We start from the raw sequence: 20957 nt of genomic DNA on the forward strand, positions 1-20957 counted from the left end.
CACAGAGCTGTAGATTATCCACACACCTTTTTATTGTTCAGAAAAATTAAGTCCCCTTTTAAAGGTCCTTAGCAGTACTGTGTCTAGCTGTTGGAAACCTTCCCTATCTTCCCACAGTCCACAAGGACCTTTTGGCAGTCAACAGAAGTGCTCCACTTTTTTTCCTTCTACGGAATAAAGATTCAGAGACTTGGAATTTTTTTTTTTTAAATCAAATAAGTTTTATACTTTCACATACTTGAAATACTTCAATTTTATATTACACAACATTTTAATGAAGAAAAAGCATAATTAGCTAATGAGAGTCTTGTTTTGAAAATTGGTTGTAAATGTAAGGCTTTTATATTACTTGGGTTAATTTTATCAGTATATGTATAAAATCACTCTGCACTTTACGTTAATTTCTGCCATCTGGGCCTCCTTGCAGTGTAGTCTGTGTGAAAGTTTAGGCTGCAGCTGGGCACGGTGGCTCACACCAATAATCCCAGCACTTTGGGAGGCCAAGGCAGGTGAATTGCTTGAGGTCAGGAGTTCAAGACCATCCTGGCCAACGTGGTGAAACCCTGTCTCTACTAAAAATACAAAAATTAGCGGGGCATGGTGGCACACACCTGTAGTCCCAGCTACTTGGGAGGGTGAGGCAGGAGAATCGCTTGAACCCTGGAGGCGGAGGTTGCAGTGAGCTGAGATCAGGCCACTGCACTCCAGCCTGGGCAACAGAACAAGACTCCATCTCAAAAAAAAAAAAAAAAAGTTTAGGCTTCAGTCTGTGTGACCCAGGGGAATTTCTCTACTCATTATTTAAGGGTTTTTTTTTTTTTTAAATTGCTAATTTCCCTTGAAGAATGAGTATGCTTTGTTTTTTGTTCTTTAAATTTTTTACTTTTAGGAGTCATTAGTTATCAAAAAACTTAACTTTTTGGTTTTCGGGAGAATAATCTAGGAAAATCCTACGTGTTTTAGTATTTTTCCTCTAAAATGCTGAGGAACAAATGTATTCATGTTGCCTGGAACATTTGTGCTCTGAAACAAACCCTTCCTTCCTAGAGCTGGACCCCACACAATCCAGATATTTCTTATACCTACTGGCAAATTAAAAAAAAAAAAGACATCTAAAGCAAGTTTTCTGTGCATTTAATAATTGTATTGCACTTGGTGTCATGTGACATTTTTCATATCTTGCCCCAGTTTTTCACAAGCAGAAATTAATTTATTTTATTAAATGACTTGATCTTTCCTTTTCCAACCATGAGAATTTCTAAAAACAAAGTTTTGATTCTAGAGTTTTTGCTATTTGTAAAGACTAGATTACCACATGAAAGGAAATGGACTTTTCAATACGAAGGGATCTGCCTATTTCATTCCCAGCCGACTTCCTGTCCCCTTGTAATAGTCTGATAGCATTATCAGTTGAGATAAGAAATCTAAGGAGATTCCACGTATCTCACATGGTCATAGAAACTCTTCGTGTCGACAGAAGAAACATAGACTATTCTCTCTCTTCAACTAAGTGAAAAGGTTTGTCACTTGTAAAGAGAATTACACACTTTCAGTCATTTTAGTACACACTACAGCTGTGTACTATACGGCAGCAGCCCCCAACCTTTTTGGTACCAGGGACTGGTTTCATGGAAGACAGTTTTTCCACACCAGGTTGTGGTGGGGGACGGGGATGGTTTGGGGATAAAACTGTTCCACCTCACATCATCAGGCATTAGTTAGATTCTCATAAGGAACGCACAACCTAGATCCCTCACATGCGCAGTTCACAATAGGGTTTGTGCTCCTATGAGAATGTAATGCTGCTGCTGATCTTACAGGAGGTGGAGCTCTCGGGGCAATGTTTGCTCGCCTGCCTACTGCACGCCTTCTGCTGTGTAGCCCGGTTCTGTAGCCTTTGCAAAGATCATGGATGTATGTATACCGTATGCACCGCATATGAGCGCGTATATATGTATACTGCATATGGTACACATATATATACATACGTTATGTATGTATATATGGTGCCATATGCAGTGTGTGTGTATATATATCTCTCCATGATCTTTGCAAAGGCTAAAGGTCATAGTTGAATTGTTACCTGTTTCTGATTTTGATTTCAGCAGTAGGCACTTTCTCAGTAACATTAAAAAGACAACTTTTTATCAACATGATTGAAAGTGTTTAATAAAGTGTGATGGGGGCTTCTTGTTACTGCTTTTTGATAGGTAGGGTATTTTTGGTTTGTAATTCAGAAGTACAGAGAAAAGTTCCCTTCTTGACTTCGGGTCACAGTCACATTTGGTTCCTTTCCCTAAAGGGCAGCATTTGGAATAATGCTTTCTTCAACATCAAATAAGAAAAGTTCTAAATATTTTTGTGAATTCTCTTTAGTATACTTATTGATTAATTTCTGCTTAATCAAATTCTACAGAAATGAATGGTGACTGGCAAAGAGCTGATGCTGTCTGGAATAAAATCCAGGAAGAAAATATTATTCCTCGTGAGAAGACATTAAGATTATTAGCGGAAATCCTTAGAGATGGTAACCAGGAAGTTCCATTTGAGGTACCTGAGGTAATTGTTTTTGGTATAATCATAACAAGATTTTGTTAGTATAATTAGGTTATAGATTAGCCTACTTCTATACTGAAAAGATCACCAGTTTTTATTTAACAGAATAATTTTGTTTTAAAGTGGTATGAAGATGAAAAACATTCCCTGAATTCTTCATTGGATTCTTCATCAGACTCAACCACAGAACCTGGTTTCCAGAAAGATATATTGAATGCCTGCCATTTGAAGCAAAGCAAAGGCAAGCACATATGGGAATGGCAGTGTGGGAGCGGGGGGTCTTCTAATAGCAGTGTGGGAAGTGCTGTAGGTTAGAGATAGGACTTAAATTTTATATATTTCTTGTCCCCTTCCATACTTTAACGAAAACATTTTGGGGCAAGTGGGAAAATGTAACTGTTGACGGAGTGGTAGATAATATTAAGGAATTACTCATTATTTTTTTTGAGACAAGTCTCACTCTGTCACCCAGGCTGGAATGCAGTGACATGATCTCAACTCACTGCAAGCTCCACCTCCTGGATTCACGCCTCCTGAGTAGCTGGGACTACAGGTGTCCACCACCACACCCGGCTAATTTTTTGTATTTTTAGTAGAGACGGGGCTTCACCGTGTTAGCCAGGATGGTCTCGATCTCCTGACCTCGTGATCCGCCTGCCTGGGCCTCCTAAAGTTCTGGAATTACAGGCGTGAGCCACTGTACCCAGCCGGAATTACTTATTTTTATTAGATGTGATAATGGTATTATGATTTACTTATAGGAAAATGTTCTGAAATTTTGAGATCCACATGAGTTATTGAAGGATGAAAAAAGTCAAGATTTCTATAATTTATTTTAAAATGCTTAAGCTATAAAAAACAAAGCAGGCTGGCCATGGTGGCTCACACCTGTAATCCCAGCACTTTGGGAGGCTGAGGTGGGCAGATCACAAGGTCAAGAGATCGAGACCATCCTGGCCAACATGGTGAAACCCCATCTCTACTAGAAATACAAAAATTAGCCGGGCGTGTTGGTGCATGCCTGTAGTCCCAGCTACTTGGGAGGCTGAGGCAGGAGAATCGCCTGAACCTGGGAGACGGAGGTTGCAGTGAGCCAAGATCGCACCACTGTACTCCAGCCTAGCAACAGAGTGAGACTCCGTCTCAAGAAAAAAAACAAACAAAAAAAAAGCAAATATGATAAAACGTTAATTGTTAGATATAAGTGATGGATATCTGGAAGGTGAGATTCATTATACTATTCTTTTTTTTTTTTTTTTTTTTTTTGGAGACAGGTCTCACTCTGTCACCCAGGCTGGAGTGCAGTGGTTTGCAATCATGGTTCATTGCAGCTCCCACCTCCTGGGCTCAAGCAGTTCTCCTACCTCAGCTTCCCAAGTAGCTGGGACCATAGGCACACACCACCACACTCAGCCAATTTTTGTAGTGACGAGGTCTTGCTATGTTGCCCAGGCTGGTCTTAAACTCCTAAGCTCAAGTGGTCCTCTCACCTTGGCCTCACAAAGTGCTGGGATTACTGGTATGAGCCACCACCCCCAACCTGTACTATTCTTCATACTTTTCTGTACATTTGAAAGTTTTCATAATAAATGCCATTGTTGGCATACACTTTTATTAAAAATATTTTTTTGAAAATAGCATTGTGGCAAATATTATAACTTACTTGAAAGCAAAAAATGATTAAGGCACTAATTACTATACTAGTGTGTATTGACGTGATCCAGCAGTATCTCGAGGTTAGAGGTCTGCTTCTTGATTTTCTTCCCTTTCTCTAGTATTAAGTTTTCCTGAAGATATCTTCACCTCTCTTAATGCCTACTTTAAATTTTGTTTGACCATCTTTAACCCTCTGATAGGAGCTTGCAAGTTGAATTTTATATTTTCACTTAGACTTCTTATACTGTTCCAGAAGCATATATTACTCTTATTTTCTTTACTTTTATTAATTTCTTTTCATTCTAGCTTTCCATAGAATGATTCCTTCAGTTTTAGGGTGGATTTCAAAGATGGTTTATGATAGTTTACCATTAAGGAAATAAATACAACAGAATTCTTTTTTTAAATATTAGTATTGATAGTTTTGAGGTTTGTTTATTAGAAAGGAACCAATGTAGACATTTATGGAACTTCTTCATTTCCTAACTTAACTAGAAGGCTTGGCTAGGCTTACAGGCTTGGGAGGCCAACGTGGGCAGATCACTTGAGCCCAGGAGTTTGAGACCTGCCTATGCAACTTGGTGGTATCCCATCTCTCCAGAAAATACACAGATTAGCCTGGCTTGGTGGCACAGGCCTATAGTCCCGGCTACTCAGGAGGTTGAGGTGAGAGGATCAGGAGGTTGAAGCTGCATTGAGCCATGATCGCACCTGGATGATTGAGTGAGACCCTATCAGGAAAAAAAAAAAAAAATATGTGGCAGTGATGTAAAATGTATGAAGTAAAAATAAGCTAAGTTCTTATGCCTCCTCAGTTACCTCTATAGTATAACTTTTTATTCATTCTGAGTCATTTTCTTTTCTTTTTGAGACGGAGTCTTGCTCTGTCACCCAGGCTGGAGAGCAGTGGTGCATTCTCGGCTCACTGCAACCTCCACCTCCCGGGTTCAAATGATTCTCCTGTCTCAGCCTCCCAAGTAGCTGGGACTACAGGTGCGCACCAGTCTATTCAGTCTATATATGTTTCAGTACATGCTATGCATCTTTGAAAGTGAAGTATAAGATTAAGCTTGATCAATACTATGTAAATGTTCTGGTGAAGTGTTTTTTGTTTTTTGTTTTTTTTTTGTGAAACAGAGTCTCACTCTGTTGCCCAGGCTGGAGCGCAGTGGTGCAACCTCTGCCTTCCAGGCTCAAGTGATTCTCCTGCCTCAGCCTCTCAAGTAGCTGGGATTATAGGCGCCCGCCACTATGTCCGGCTTTTTTTTTTCTTTTGTATTTTTAGTGGAGATGGGGATTCACCATGTTGGCCAGGCTAGTCTCAAACTCCTTACCTCAAGTGATCCGCCCGCGTAGCCTCCCAGAGTGCTGGGATTATAGGCGTGAGCCACCACCAAACCCGTCCTCTGGTGAAGCTTTGATTTGACCAAAATGAATAGTTAGTGTACAGTTTAAGTGAAAACATTTAAGTAGTTAAATACAATGTAGTTAAATACAAAGTAGTTAAATACAATGCAGTGCGTATTATAAATGTAGAGCTACCTCTATTCTGGAATTTTCATTTATCTAATTGGTTTCATCCTGTTAATTCTTTTTTTGGGGGGTGTGGGGGGTAGAATATTGGTCTGTCACCCAGGATAGAGTGCAGTAGTGCAATCTCAGCTCACTGCAATCTCTGTCTCCTGGGTTCAAGCAATTCTTCAGCCTCAGCCTCCCAAGTAGCTGGGATTGCAGGCGCCCCCCGGCGAATTTTTGTATTTTTGGTATATACCGGGTTTCACCATGTTGTCCAGGCTGGTCTCGAACTCCTTACCTCAAGTGATCCTCCTACCTTGGCCTCCCAAAGTGCCGGGATCACAGGTGTGAGCCACTGTGCCCGGCCATAATCTCAGGATTCGAATGTTTCGTGAAATGTGAATGCTTTGAAAATTGAATGATTACATTAACACTTTTCTGGTAGTTCAGTCTACTTAAAGGCGTCTTATGATTGTCACATCAGAAACAAATGTATGGTGAATGGGTTTGGTATAGTAAAATGCTAATAAAAAAAAAAACTAATAGGGACTAATATTCCCAGCCACACCAAATTAATGTGAAGACCACAATTTTAGAAAACAACAAGAGTTTCCAAATAAGTGTGAAATATTATGTATGATTGTTAGGAAGTTGACAATAATTATATTGCATCTTAAGTTTTTAGCCCCCTAAAAAGCATTGGGTATTGAATGGCAGATTTTATTGCAGTCATCTTATTGTGTGTCGTGGTTTAAATATTTTATTTAGCAGAGCTGTTCTGTGACTTTAATAAGTAAATAAAACTTTCTTAAATTTGTGATGCATTGATACTGGTACTCGAATGAAGATATGTCATTTTCTCCCATTTCAGAAAAGTGAAATACACCAAATAGACTAGGTATCTGATGGAAATGATACTGGAGTTTCTTCTTGCATATTAGCGTGTTTTTATTTTCTGTTTTTTGCCAGTGTCCTGGAATATACAGTTGTTCACAACCATAGAAATCTAGTGTAAGGCACTTGGAAATTTAATGACTAACAGGGACTGTTCTATGGAAGACTTACTTGAAATGTGATAAACTTGTGCCATTGTTACTTTCACTTGCCCAAACTGTTCTCCTTAGTTAAGATGCAAATATAAATGTTGTCATATTTTTTTCTCCAAATTTAGCTTAAAGGGATAAATATTTCTTTTGACAGTGCCACTTAAGTTTAATTAAGGGGCTAATGCACACATCCCCTAACTCATACATAGAAGCCTAGCAATTTTTGCATGTTCAGAAACTTCTAAAGTAGCTTAAAATGTTCTTCTGAACATTAAATAATATCATGTTCCGTCTTAATTAGAAGTTTTATATTTCCTTACATTGAGCCCTATATTCGTAGAACTATCACGTAGGCTATACGTGATAGTTCAGTTATGCCCCATCTTTATTGTGATTTGTTTATACACAGAAGGGAGTAGATTGTAGTTTCAGTTGGCTGTTTATAGCCAGGCAATTTTATTTCAGAAAAGTAAGTGACTGAAAAGTGTAGTTACTTCTCTTTTGGTAACATCTTTTCATTCACTGACAGTTATTGTGAACAAGTGAAATAAAACTGTTAATCAGTCAAACAAATGTTGCTTAGTTTACTTGTTAGATATCTGTATATTTGAAAATTGTATGTTTTTGTATAAGTCCTGTCGTAGCCAAATAATGTGATCTCCTAATTTTAGAATTATAGGCTATATTCTCTTTAGTGCTATTGTGTTGAAATGTTAACCATTGTAACCACCCACTTATAGATTAAAGATTGCTTTAAAATGAATCTTTTGCTCCCCTCAATCTAAATTATACCTCTGGTTTATTTGGACTTTAACACACATTTTGCGATTTATTTTGAAACTAGTATCATCTTTTCATAAATTCAGAAGAGCTATTTCTCATTTTTATTAGAAAGAAAATAATTTATCAACTTAAGAAAGCTCGTATGAGAAATCATTTTAAGAGGAAACCCCTTCAGGCACCATCCATTCGGATTAAGTTGTAATTTCCAAAACCGTAGCTTTGTCTTTAAAATATTTGAAGAATTACGTCAGTGTGTCTCTCTATAGAGTGGCAACAGTGGGTTGGTATTAAAAAGCAGAAATATTTGGGTTTAGGTCTTTGTTTCAGGATTTTTTCCATCCTTTTGGCATTTCAGAATAATGTCATCTCATTTATTTTTTGTCTGTTTTCTCTCATAGAGGCATATGGTATTTTCCTGAAAGCAAAACAGCAAAACGTTGTATTTAATGCTGAAACCTACAGTGATCTCATTAAATTACTGCTGTCAAAAGAGTATTTTACACAAGCAGTGGAAGTGAAAGCATTGTAAGTATTAGTCCATTTATTAAACCTCTTGTTTAAAAAAGAATATTGGCTACCATTAGCCAATAATAATAATAATGTGCTGTGTAGTGCAATTGCTTGATTGGCCTCAGCTACCCATAAAAATCATATGAAATGGTTAACTAATTTTATCAGGGTTTTTTCACCTTAAAAAAAAAAAAAAAAACCATTACTGGCCATACACAATGTAGTACATTTTGCTTAATGTTCCATCACGATTCATTTAAGATATCCATGCACAGAAAAGTAATTTTATTATATTCTGTTTCTTGTTCAGCAGCTAAATCCATGTACCTTTTGTGGGGGGAGTAGCCTGAGAAAACAAAGACACCATAGACTTTGAACTTAGACTAAGATTTGAATCTTACTTGAAAGTTCTGTGACCTTGGGAAAATTACCTGCCATCTCTGATCATTAGTTTTTCTTCTGTATGATGAGTGTATAATATTACTTAATACTAAAGATTTCTTCTAGGTGTTGAAGAAGGTAGTGTGAAGTAGAAAAAACATAGGAACTGAACACATTTTATTTGTGTTTCCCCCTCCTTTCGTGTTTTTTAATTAAAAAGAAAAATAATCTGACTGGGCGAGGTGGCTCATGCCCGTAATCCCACAAGTTCGGGAGGCGGAGGTGGGTGGATCACCTGAGGTCAGGAGTTTGAGACCAGCCTGACCAACATGGTGCAACCCCGTGTCTACTAAAAATACAAAAATTAGCCGGTCATGGTGGCGTTTGCCTGTAATCCCAGCTACTCAAGAGCCTGGGACAGGAATATCACTTGAACCCAGGAGGTGGAGGCTGCAGTGAGCTGAGATTGCACCACTGCACTCCAGCCTGGGTGACAAAAAGGAGACCCTGTCTCAAAAAAGAAAAGAAGAAGAAAAGGAATAATCTGAAAAAATTTTTAAGTCTACAACACTTTTAGAATATTAGAATCCTAAGGAGAAAATGGATGCCTGCCATCCTTTCACATCACAAGAAAACCTGGCAGTGTCCTAGTGTTGCTAAAGTTATGCATCATAGGCCGTAGTTACTGTCTGTGTTTTAGTATTGAAAATCGTGTTCTATATGACTGTACTTGTCTGTGTGTATGTGTGTGTGGTCTTGAATCATCATTTGTATGTCTTGATACAAGACAGTTGCACTAGGACTGTCGGGTTTTCAATGTACTCTGTGTGTCATTTGTGTGTTTTCTCAATTCCTAATCAAATTATATCTATATCTCTAGAACACTCGATATACCCTTAATTAGTGACTTGGAAAATTTGACATTGAGCAGTATCCTGTCATAGGTCAAGGGTGTGGATCATCTAAAATTACTTTCCTCAGAAAATTATGAAACTCTCCATGCCAACCCTCTCCATGATAATGAAGGAGAGCTAGAAAAAAGAGAAGCATTTTGTGTTGAGAATTAAGTCTGATTAAGTGATGAGATAGAAGCAAAGACAGAAAACTTAAAAAAAATTAGATTTTGGGTTTGGTCATGAAGACCTCTGAAATACTTCCTAAAAGTACAGGTTTTAATTTTTTTTTTTTTTCTTTCTCATTTTCATTGGGTTTGTTCTAGAACAGTGATCCTTATTCTGGTAGCATAAAAAGATTTCCTCACAGCTCACCACAAAGATTATGATTCAGCCAATTTGGTGTGGGGTCTGAGAATGTACATTTTACTCCATACCCCAGGTGATTGAAGAATCATGTCTTAAACATTTTGATCGCATATGATTAATAACAAATTGTACTTGATATATCACATGTAACTATATTATAAAACATACTCAAAATAGAAAATCACATATGATTAATAACAAGTTGTACTTGATATATCACATGTAACTATATTATAAAACATACTCAAAATAGAAAATCTTCATAAGATGAAATTTTTAAAAAGAGATTTAAGCCCAGGCATGTTGGCTCATGCCTGTAATCCCAGCACTTTGGGAGGCTAAGGCTGAAGGATCACTTGAGGTCAGGAGTTCGAGACCAGCCCGGGCCAACATGGTAAAACCCTGTCTCTACTAAGAATATAAAAATTAGTTGCCGGGCGCGGTGGCTCAAGCCTGTAATCCCAGCACTTTGGGAGGCCGAGGCGGGTGGATCACGAGGTCAGGAGATCGGGACTATCCTGGCTAACATGGTGAAACCCCGTCTCTACTAAAAATACAAAAAACTAGCCGGGCGTGGTGGCGGGCGCCTGTAGTCTCAGCTACTTGGGAGGCTGAGGCGGGAGAATGGCGTGAACCCGGGAGGCGGAGCTTGCAGTGAGCCGAGATCACGCCACTGCACTCCAGCCTGGGCGACACAGCGAGACTCCGTCTCAAAAAAAAAAAAAATTAGCCTGGTGTGGTGGCGGGCGCCTGTAATCCGAGCCACTCGGGAAGCTGAGGCAGGATAATCGTTTGAACCTGGGTGGCAGAGGTTGCAGTGAACCCAAGATCACGCCACTGCACTCCAGCCTAGGCGACAGAGCGAGACTCTGTCTCAAAAAAAAAAAAAAAAAAAGAGAGAGAGATGTAAAGGTTTTCTTGCCTCACCCTAGAGTGTTCATACAGTGTACATGCCGCTCATTGAAGACCACTGGTCTAGAGTAGTTTCAAAACGGCAGTTGCAGCCAATTAGTGGGTCATGACATCTATTAAGTGGGACAGAACCAACATTGTATTAATGAAATAGTATAGACTATTTCAGAGTACTTCTGTAGTAAAGATACTATTTCATGAAAAGTTGCTTTCAGTTATGCGTGTGTATGTATCTGTGGATTGGGTTGTCATGTAAAACATCATTTCTTACTATAGTCCTCCCATAGATCTTGATCTACCAAGGTTGAAACCGCTGACCTGGAAGATAGTTGTAAGCATGACCTCTATTTGCCTTAAATTTACAACCTGTGAAATATAGGTTTATCTTTTTTTTTTTTCCTTTAAGTTCTAGGGTACATGTGCACAACGTGCAGGTTTGTTACATATGTATACATGAGCCATGTTGGCGTGCTGCACCCATTAACTTGTCATTTACATTAGGTATATCTCCTAATGCTATCCCTCCCCCCTCCCCACAATAGGACCCGGTGTGTGATGTTTCCCTTCCTGTGTTTAAGTGATCTCATTGTTCAATTCCCACCTATGAGTGAAAACATGCGGTATTTGGTTTTCTGTTCTTGAGATAGTTTGCTGAGAATGATGGTTTTCAGCTGCATCCATGTCCCTACAAATGACATGAACTCATCCTTTTTTATGGCTGCATAGTATTCCATGGTGTATATGTGCCACATTTTCTTAATCCAGTCTGTCACTGATGGACATTTGGGTTGATTCCAAGTCTTTGCTATTGTGAATAGTGCCGCAATAAACATACATGTGCATGTGTCTCTATAGCAGCATGACTTATAATCCTTTGGGTATATCCCCAGTAATGGGATGGCTGGGTCAAATGATATTTCTAGTTCTAGATCCTTGAGGAATCGCCACACTGTTTTCCACAATGGTTGAACTAGTTTACAGTCCCACCAACAGTGTAAAAGTGTTCCTATTTCTCCACATCCTCTCCAGCACCTGTTGTTTCCTGATTTTTTAATGATTGCCAAGGTTTATCTTCTTCCCTTCTCTAGATCTTCATGAAGCCTTCTTGAGGTATGATTGACATGTAAAAAGATATATATTTAATGTATCTATCTCAGTGAGTTAGGGGATAAGTGTACACCCTTGGAACCATTTCCCACTTCAAGGTCACAAACATATCCTTCCCCTTCCAGAGTTTCTTCCCACCCTCAATATTATTATTTATTGGGTTTTGTGTGTGAGAGAACACACTTGTGATCTTTCCTCTTAGCAATTTTCAGTATAAATACAGTATTGTTAGCTGTTGGCAGTAAGCTGTATAGAGCTCTAGAACTTATCTTCCATAACTGAAACTGTACTTTAACCATTATCTCATTTCCCCTCCTCCTAGTCCTTGGCATCCGCCATCATGCTCTGCTTCTTAGTTTGATATACAAGTAAGACTTTTAGCTGTGTTATCTACCAGGGTTATTTGGGAGTTGCCTTCCCCCATGCATCTGTATGCACCCAAGAGAACCCAAGATCCAAAGCCTGAAGTTAGTCTGGGCTTTGGATGCATGTCCTCTCCCTTGAACCAATAAAATGTTATATCTGACTATGTAGAATTGTTTCATGGCTTAAATTGTTGAGTACTTTAAAAAATAATGCTGGACTGAAAATTCAGAAGTGAAAGTTCAAGTTACTAATTATCCAACTATGTTACTTGAGGTATTTCAAGATATTTTGTGGATTCAGTTCCTGTTTATTGCCAACTAGGTCCTCTCTTCCCATTCCCATTCTGTGTCAGTGATCAGAGTGAAAAACAATTGTTGCTTTGTTATAGGCAACTTTATTATAATATGGTGGCCAAATGAGCTACTGTAGCAAATGGCAGTACCGCTCTAGTATTATTCGGGCAGTCTTACTCTGGATCCATAGCTATCTGTTGTTACAGTTTTCTATGTAATGTCACTTGGTCAACCTTAAGAGCCATGGTTTTGGTGGAGCATGGTGGCTCAGTGGCTAACGGCTATAATCCCAGCACTTTGGGAGATCAAGGCAGGTGGATCAGTTGAGGTCAGGATTTCGAGACCAGCCTGGCCAACTTGGTGAAACCCTGTCTCTACTAAAAATAGGAACAATTAGTCAGGCGTGGTGGCGCATGCCTGTAATCCCAGTTACTCAGGAGGCTGAGGCAGGAAAACGACTTGAACCCAGGAGGCGGAGGTTGCAGTTAGCCAAGATTGTACCACTGCACTCCAGCCTGAGTGACAGAGGAAAAAAAAAAAAGCCATAGTGTCATTTTTATTTTGCCTTTGTTGTCATCTAATATGTTACAGATATACTTGACCTCTAATAAGATTTCAACTTTATTTACAAAGTCATTTAACCTTCCCAATAAGCCATGAAACCTCAAAAGTAATAGTAACTGCTGCCTTTTAAAAATGTTCAATAAACCAACTTTCTTTCATTTTTTAGTTTCCTCATGGTTCAAAATAATTTATCTGTAGTAAATGCTTTCAAGGGAGGGAAACCACTTATTCAAAGAGCAGTAGGGGATATAAACTCTTGTTTTAAATCTCTGCTAACATTAAACCATATTCTTAGGGACTTTAGGAATCATGTAACAACAACCCTACTTTATCTTTTGAGAATAGAACTTGATTTTCTCTCGTTCCTCTTGGCTTCCTGTATCATTCTGTTCGGAAATAATGCTATGTCTGTCACTGATGATTTTTATTGAATTGGCCAGTTTTTGTTATCCTAAATAATATAATCACCAACTAATGTCCTTTGTGCATGTTATGTAAGCACAGTCATTGCTTACACGAAAGCTCACTTCTCATGCCTATATTACATGTATTATACCATATTTACTTTAAAATGTTACCTAAAATCCATTAAAACCATAAGGCAACAAAAGTCTTAAATTTGAAATGCTGTCGTTTCAGAGCTATAAATTCTCCGAAATGTCCAATGTGAAAGTTTCCCTATAATACTGTCTTCTTTGGTTAAGATAGTTTAATTTTTGCAGTTGATTGTAAATTGAAAGAGGGGTACTCTTTTTCCCCTATAATTTTTTTCCCTTCATTTTGACAGTTCTAAAAATAAAATGTCTGGAATTCTCTGCTATCCAGTTCAGTAACCACTAGTCCTATGTGACTGCTTAAATTTAAATTAGTTAAAATATAATTAAGATTTCTGTTTCTTCATCAGAGTAGCCATATGGCTAGTGGCTAACCGTGTTGGACAACACAAGTGAAGAATATTCCCATCATCACAGAAGGTTTGATTTGACAGCTCTGGACTCGATTTTTTTGAGTTTTAATTTTGAAAGATCAAAATTAGGAGTCAAAAGTTAATGTCTTTTATTATATCGTATAAATGATTCCAATGCAAAGATCTCTACCCGCAACTTTTTAAAACTTTTCTCTTTTTGCCACTTTGGAATCTGTTTTGGTTGTAATTGATCAGTTTCTACATATGTGGGATATATTATTATAGAATAGATCTGGGGTTTCTTCTTCCTGATGTTTATCTCCACTTTCATATTTGTAATGAGCAGGCAACTTGAGACAGGAAGAGATTATTGAAAAAGAACGTTATAGGCTTTGAGGTTTTTGAAAGGTTTGTAGTTCATACTTAGTGTCAGTTAAAAGAGAAGTTTCGTTACCTTGTAATTTTAATGGATTGTAGGTGAATATTTTTAAGTTAATATGGTATAATACATGTAATAATATTAGAAGTGAGCTTTTAATAGTGTCTAATTTTTATTTAATCATGCTAAAGATTGAGAAAGTAAATCCTTTGTGCAATTCGTAGTCTCATGCATGAGTTGTTGACTTAAGAGCTTTGACAGATGGGACAAAGGAGAAAAGTCAAACTGAGCAGTGGGTGCTTTGGTGGGATTAAGAGGATTGGTCAGAGGAATAAGAAAATCCCGTGTCCAGGGACTGTAGGGGGTGGACCTTAGAGGCTGAAAGTGACTGAGAGGATGGGCATGTCATGGTGTCTCTGGAGGATTTTCTTGGGATTGATGAGAATAATTTAGCAGTGACCCCGCTTTCATTGCAATCTGCCCAGCTTATATGTCCATGTTAGATTTTCTAATCCAGAGATGAACTCTGGGAGCATTAAGGATGCTGAAATTTCATCGCAGGAGATGCACAAACAGTGTAGCAAACAGAAATCTTCAGCTAGGTTTTCGGGTTTCCTGTTTGCTTTTGTTGTTTCATTTTGCTTTTTTTAATCCTGTAGGTTTTATTGAAAAGTCAAGTGATTTTTTTGCTCTTGAGTTTTAAAAGTTGGTGTTTCATTTCAAACTTAAGGCTAGGGCAAGATGGTTGTGTGAAATTTTTAATTTTAAAGTACCAATAGTTTGAGTCCTGTAGTATGTTCGGCTTCAAAAACTGTATGAATCTAGATGGCAGAAATTTGAAAATTAATTGACCAAATGATACAGTGTTAGTAATCTGCTTTAGTTTATATTTAAAATGTACGGTGCTGAAAATAAATCTTCATTTTTGTTTCTGGAAGAAGAGTTTTACATTTTATAATTACTGTGAATGTAGAAAAAAAAAAAGTATCCAGCTTAGGATACGGCAGAACAATGCGGGGCACGCAGTTATTTTAGTCATCTAATATGTCAGCATTCAAGAATCTGAACCGATTGTTTAAAAAAAATCTTGTACTTTGTTTCTTTTGTTGCTCATTTCCAACTTTGTCATCTGTCAGAATGCAAAAAAAAATTATCCTTCTATAACCATTGACAGGATAACACAAAAGCTGTCTCCAGGTCGATATTTTGCAGCAATATTTTTAACATACGAACAGTAGTTTTTATAATTTCACCTTGGTGCTCAACCATTTATTATCATATCAGAAGCATGTCAGTAATTCCTTTCTAAATGTCTGCTTCTTTTAGCGCGGAGACCCACATCAAGGGCTTCACACTGAACGATGCTGCCAACAGCCTCCTCATCATAACGCAAGTTAGGCGGGATTATTTGAAAGGTATGTCACAATGCTTGACCTTTACGTCACATTAATGCCTCTGCAGATTTTTCTTGTAACGCCCTTCGAATACTTGGATAAAGGAGTCCATTTAGCAAATTACCTGCTTATCAAGAGCCTTTTGTGGTAGCTGAGAGACGTAAATTACTGTACATGCATTTATAATACAGCTTGAATATGAATGTACTTGTCATTTGACCACTTAGTCCAGTTTCCATTCCATTTAACACAAGATGGGTTTTCTTAAGATGAATCACAGCTCTTCAGACATGCAAAATTTGTGTTCCAGAACGAGAGAAAGTACAGGCTTTCAAGTGCGTTAAAATTCACAGCACAAGTCATTTTGCTTTGGAAATTAACATACTTTAGAGCATCTGAAACAATTCCCAGCAGTTGTTTCTTGCATATTGTGTTGGTTGTGTGTGAGATAGCAAATGAGTTAAATTGAGTGTTAAATGTGTGGGATTGTGCACCAAATGATTATAATATTGATTTTTAAAACTTAATCTAATACTTTTTAAATAGTTCATAACACAAACAGCAATAAAATACAGTGTTTGTTTGAAGTTTAGGTTTTCAAATTAATGTTAAGAGAATGACACCTGAAAGATGTGGACATGACTTTGGGGAGGATTGGGGTGGGGGCCATTGGTTTGGTAGAGGCTGTTTAAGAGTTTTCAAGCGGATGAAATTGGATATGGAGGTCTTACGAATGATCTCCCAAGGGGGACTATGATGAATCTCTTAAATTTAGGTAAGTAACTTTCCACTTCAAGATTTACATTTGAATTTGAGTGAATACAGTGATACTGCAGTTTTGCCAATACAACAAAACCCACTTAGGAGATCTCTAAGGAAGGTTGAAAAAGCTCTGGAAGTGTAACCTCATTGCTTCCTCTCTCTGTAATAATGGTGTTATTCCTCATTGCATGTTTTGGTTTTGTTTTGTTTTAGGGTTTTGTTTTGGTTTTTGGTTTTTTGGTTTTTTGGGTTTTTTTGAGATAGGGTCTCATTCCGTTGCCCAGGCTAGAGTACAGTGGTGGCATGGCTCACTGCAACCTCCGCCTCCTGGGTTCAAGCGATTCTCCCACCTCAGCCTCCTGAGTAGCTGGGATTACAGGCGCCTGCCACCATGCCCAACTAATTTTTGTATTTTCACTAGAGACGGGGTTTCACCATGTTGGCCAGGCTGGTCTTGAACTCCTGACCTCAAATGATTCTCCCGCCTTGGCCTCCCAAAGTGCTGGGATTACAGACATGAGCCACCGTGCCCATCCTGCATGTTTATCACATAATTTCACATCCTTGAGAGGAAGTTGTTGTTTAATTGTGCAACTTTAATGTTGCTTATAATACCTAAATGTACTGGTCTTTAGCTGTCTTCCTAATTGATTAGTACTGAATATGTAAGTGAATAGAAAACACTTTTTGTGCCCAGACTTTTGTGGCTAGGCGCAGTGGCTCACACCTGTAATCCCAGCATTTTGGGAGGCCGTGGCAGGAGGATTGCTTGAGTCCAGGAGTTCAAGACCAGCCTGGGCAATGTAGCGAGACCTGGTCTCTACAAAAAATTTTTAAATAGCCAGGCATGGTGGCATGCGCCTGTAGTTCCAGCTACTTAGGAGGCAGAGGTGGGAGAATCGTTTAAGCCCAGGAGGTTGAGGCTGCCATGACCCATGATGGTGCCACTGCACTCAGCCTGAGCAAGAGCGAAATCCTTCCCCTGGCCCCCCCAAAAATGACTTTATGTCCTGTTAGTATTTTATGTAATAAAATGATAAACAATTTTAAAACAATGAAAAGTTAAACTTGCTCACCATATAAATAAGCTCATTGTCTTAAATAGCTTTTGTTTCTGTAGACATGGAGATAAGAACAAAACACTTTTCTGATTTCAGAGGTTCATTTTTCAGCTGAATCTGACCCAAATTTCTTCAGCTTGATTGGTACCCTTTATTTTTATGTTAGGTGCCCTGTGTAAGCTACAGGAAAGGACATGGTATCATTTATCATCTACTCTTCTGAGCTGTTCAGCTCAACTGGAGGTTGCCTGAGAGCAGGAGCCTTGAACCCACTGTTGCGGCACTACCTCTTCCACCCCCACCCCACCCCCCTTCCTGAGCATATCACCACAAACCTGTTGTTGGAGTAAAATGATCATCAGTGAGGACAGGAGTGGTGTTTGCACTTATTTTGCTCCATGGCTGATGAGAGCTCTTAATTTTTAAAAGTCCCCTTCTGTTCTTCTGCCTTTCTCTGTTTTAGGTTTCTTTTTCTCAACCCCATCTAAAATAGGAAGAAAAAATAAAGCCGATTAAATTTTACTGTTGGTGAATATTAATAGCTGATACGTGGCACTTGTACAGTGTAATCAGTATCACTAGTGAGTAATTGTGTAAATGTTGGAATTAGGTGACAGTGGGAAAGGACCTGGGGTGAGGGATGTGGATGGGTATCATTTTTGGTGTCCCTGAAGTCATTAACTGTACAGAAGGCAAGCCTTATATGAGAATAGGATTTAGGTCACAAGGTCCTGTGCTATCTTTGGACAGACATGAAATGGTCTGTTCTCCCCACCCTTCTGCTCTCTCGTGCACACACGCACTCGTAGATGGAAGCCCTGGGATCGTTGGAATCTTCGAGTCTTGTTTAAAAATATGACCTTACCTTGGGCAAACTAATCTCTGTGCCCAGGTGTCTCATCTGTAAAATTGGTACTTGTCTCGGAAGGGTAGTTGTGAGAGTAGCTGTTTAAACTGCTGTGCCTGGTATGTAGTAAATGCTCAATAAGTTTGAGTTACTGTCGTCACCATCATTAATCTTATTTTTGTTATTACTGTTTTAACGTACTGTGGGAAGATCCTCCCTAGCTGACAATATTCTTGGTTAATAAGACTATTATAATTATCTGTGTATGACCACCCAGTAACAAAATTTTATCAAGCCTATTATAAACTATATTTTTAAAATAGTATAAAAACATTTTTTGTTTCCTATATGTGCATGTGTATTTTTAAATTTTTATTGACTATGCTTTTTAAACTTTTTCTTTTTTCCCATTTTAGAATGAGTGGTTTAGATTGTATATCTCAAATAATTATAAATTGTTTATTCATTAATGAACACTAAATTCATCATGTCTTTCCACTGTATTTTTAGTAGACTTTAATTAATACCCTTTCCCTATTTCTCTGTAAAGCTAAGCTGTTCTTACTTGGAGAGTCTTAGTTTTGTCTAAGTTACATTGCTTTAGTTGCTGTAAAGCTATAAGTTTTCTTTGATAATGGTAGGGGTAATTGTTATGCTGTTCCTCAGTCTACCACTTTATTTCATATCATGATTTTGCTACAGTTTTATGAGTCAGTTAGCTAGAAGGCTATTCCATAGTTATTTACAATCAAGTACTTGAAAGTGTAATACTTCAAAAAAACATATAAACAAAACTCCATTGATTATACAGATGCTGCTCAACTTACCGATGGGGCTAAGTCCGGATAAACTCATCTTAAGTTGACAATGCATTAACTACCCCATAAACCCATCGTAAGTCAGGGACTATCTGTATTCATGGGTATCAATAGGCTTTTTTTTTTTTTTTTAATTTAGTGCAAGAAAATAATCACAGGGCATCTAATCATAAAATATATTTGTTGGTGTGAAAGTTGAATGTTTCAGTTTGGAACATTGATCCTAGAGGGAGATACTGTTTTTGAGAAAGAATTGTTGGGATATTGAGTTTCGATGATCATTTAATCTTTGAGTTAATAAAATCTGGACAAGTATGAACATGGATAGAAGTCACACATTTTTGGAAACTCTAATTTTTAGAAACTCTTACTTATATTCATTTGAACTTATCAACTTTAGTCACTAAATGTTATCCCTAAATGGAACTCATATTGTCGGTAACATTTGTATTTTCTCTGTGCCTGAAAGAAATTTCTCAGGCCTCAAATATCTTATGTAGTCAAGTACATAATTTTGGGGGTATCTCATGAAGTATTAATATTTTCTGTAATCTAAATTATTCATAGCTTTTTGTATATGGCCATTTGGTGCTCATATTTAAAAGCTGGTTTTCAAAATGCATTAAAGTCAGCACAGGTCATATAAGAAAAGCCGTGTCTCCTGCTCTTGTATTTTAGAGGCTCTAACAACGCTGAAAACAGCATTGGATCAGCAGCAGACCCCTTCGGGGATAGCAGTGACCCGCCTCATCCAGGCATTGGCCATGAAGGGTGATGTTGAAAACATAGAAGTAGTTCAGAAGATGGTAAATGGACTCGAAGACTCCATTGGACTTTCAAAAATGGTTTTCATCAATAACACTGCTTTGGCACAAATAAAGAAGTGAGTATTTGCAAGCCTTCTTTTCCTTCATTGGCCACTAGAATGGGCATTACCTGAGATACCACCTTTTAAAAACTTTTAGACATGTGGAAACCGTATCAACTGCAGAGGAAATGTTGATGTTAGTTGCTGATTAGGGAGTAATTATATGTTGAAAAATATGTTTTTTCTTTACCTTAAATCTTAGAATAAACAGCATTTACCAAATTCATAAATCTTGCTCCACAGTTGATAACCTTTCTCATTCCTGTGTATATATGTCAGACCTCTTGTCGAAACACTTTGTTCAGAAATGAAAAATGACCTCATTTGTTTGTCAGTAATATTTGACAGGAACACTAGTAGAATATTGTGAAGCAGAGGGCCCTGCAAGCTTGTTAAAAATGTGCATTTCTGTATTCATATTCCTTACCCACCCTGTGAACACACCCCCCCACACAAAAAGGGAGGTATTTAGAGCTGATTTTCTTACCACTGTCTCTAAATTCCTTTTGAGAATTACCCCTATAGAAGTAAATAAGGACTTGATTTTTAATAAGCCCCCTAGCAAAGTACTTTATGGAATTTGATACTCTTAATATGTTTTTAGAAAAAATGTTCTTTAGTAATCTTGCATACATTTAATGGGACATGATATTAAAATGTAATGTTTGTTTTTGTAGGGGTTTTTTTTGTTTGTTCTTTCTTCGAGCAGAGAAACAGTTGTGTTTTGTTTTGACCTTTTCAAACTATTTCCCCAAATATAACTTTCCTTTAATAAGAAAATGTGATTGTTTTAAATCAGAAGATTGAGGAGATTACTCATCTAAGAACTGGGTGAATTTTAAAGTTTTACCATATAAACACAGTTTTATATGATTTGGAGAACATATTCACTATTAAGTAATTCTTTAAAACTTATAAGAAAAATATATTGTAACAGAGTATTCATTTTTAGAGAATTCTTATGTTTAAT

The 20957-nt window shown here is 37.8% G+C and overlaps 1 protein-coding gene across 1 annotated transcript in view; it reads left to right on the forward strand.

The window, feature by feature from the left end:
* Positions 1 to 20957, forward strand: part of LRPPRC (leucine rich pentatricopeptide repeat containing) — a 118085-nt gene that overhangs the window by 84606 nt on the left and 12522 nt on the right. Inside the window, exons 28-32 of the mRNA XM_050754602.1 lie at positions 2417 to 2559; positions 2680 to 2797; positions 7955 to 8081; positions 15564 to 15652; positions 19798 to 20002. Of these exons, the coding sequence (XP_050610559.1) occupies positions 2417 to 2559; positions 2680 to 2797; positions 7955 to 8081; positions 15564 to 15652; positions 19798 to 20002 (682 nt within the window). The remainder of the gene's footprint in view (positions 1 to 2416; positions 2560 to 2679; positions 2798 to 7954; positions 8082 to 15563; positions 15653 to 19797; positions 20003 to 20957) is intronic.

This window comes from Macaca thibetana, chromosome 13 (genome assembly GCF_024542745.1).
Source record: "Macaca thibetana thibetana isolate TM-01 chromosome 13, ASM2454274v1, whole genome shotgun sequence".
Lineage (NCBI taxonomy): Eukaryota > Metazoa > Chordata > Mammalia > Primates > Cercopithecidae > Macaca > Macaca thibetana.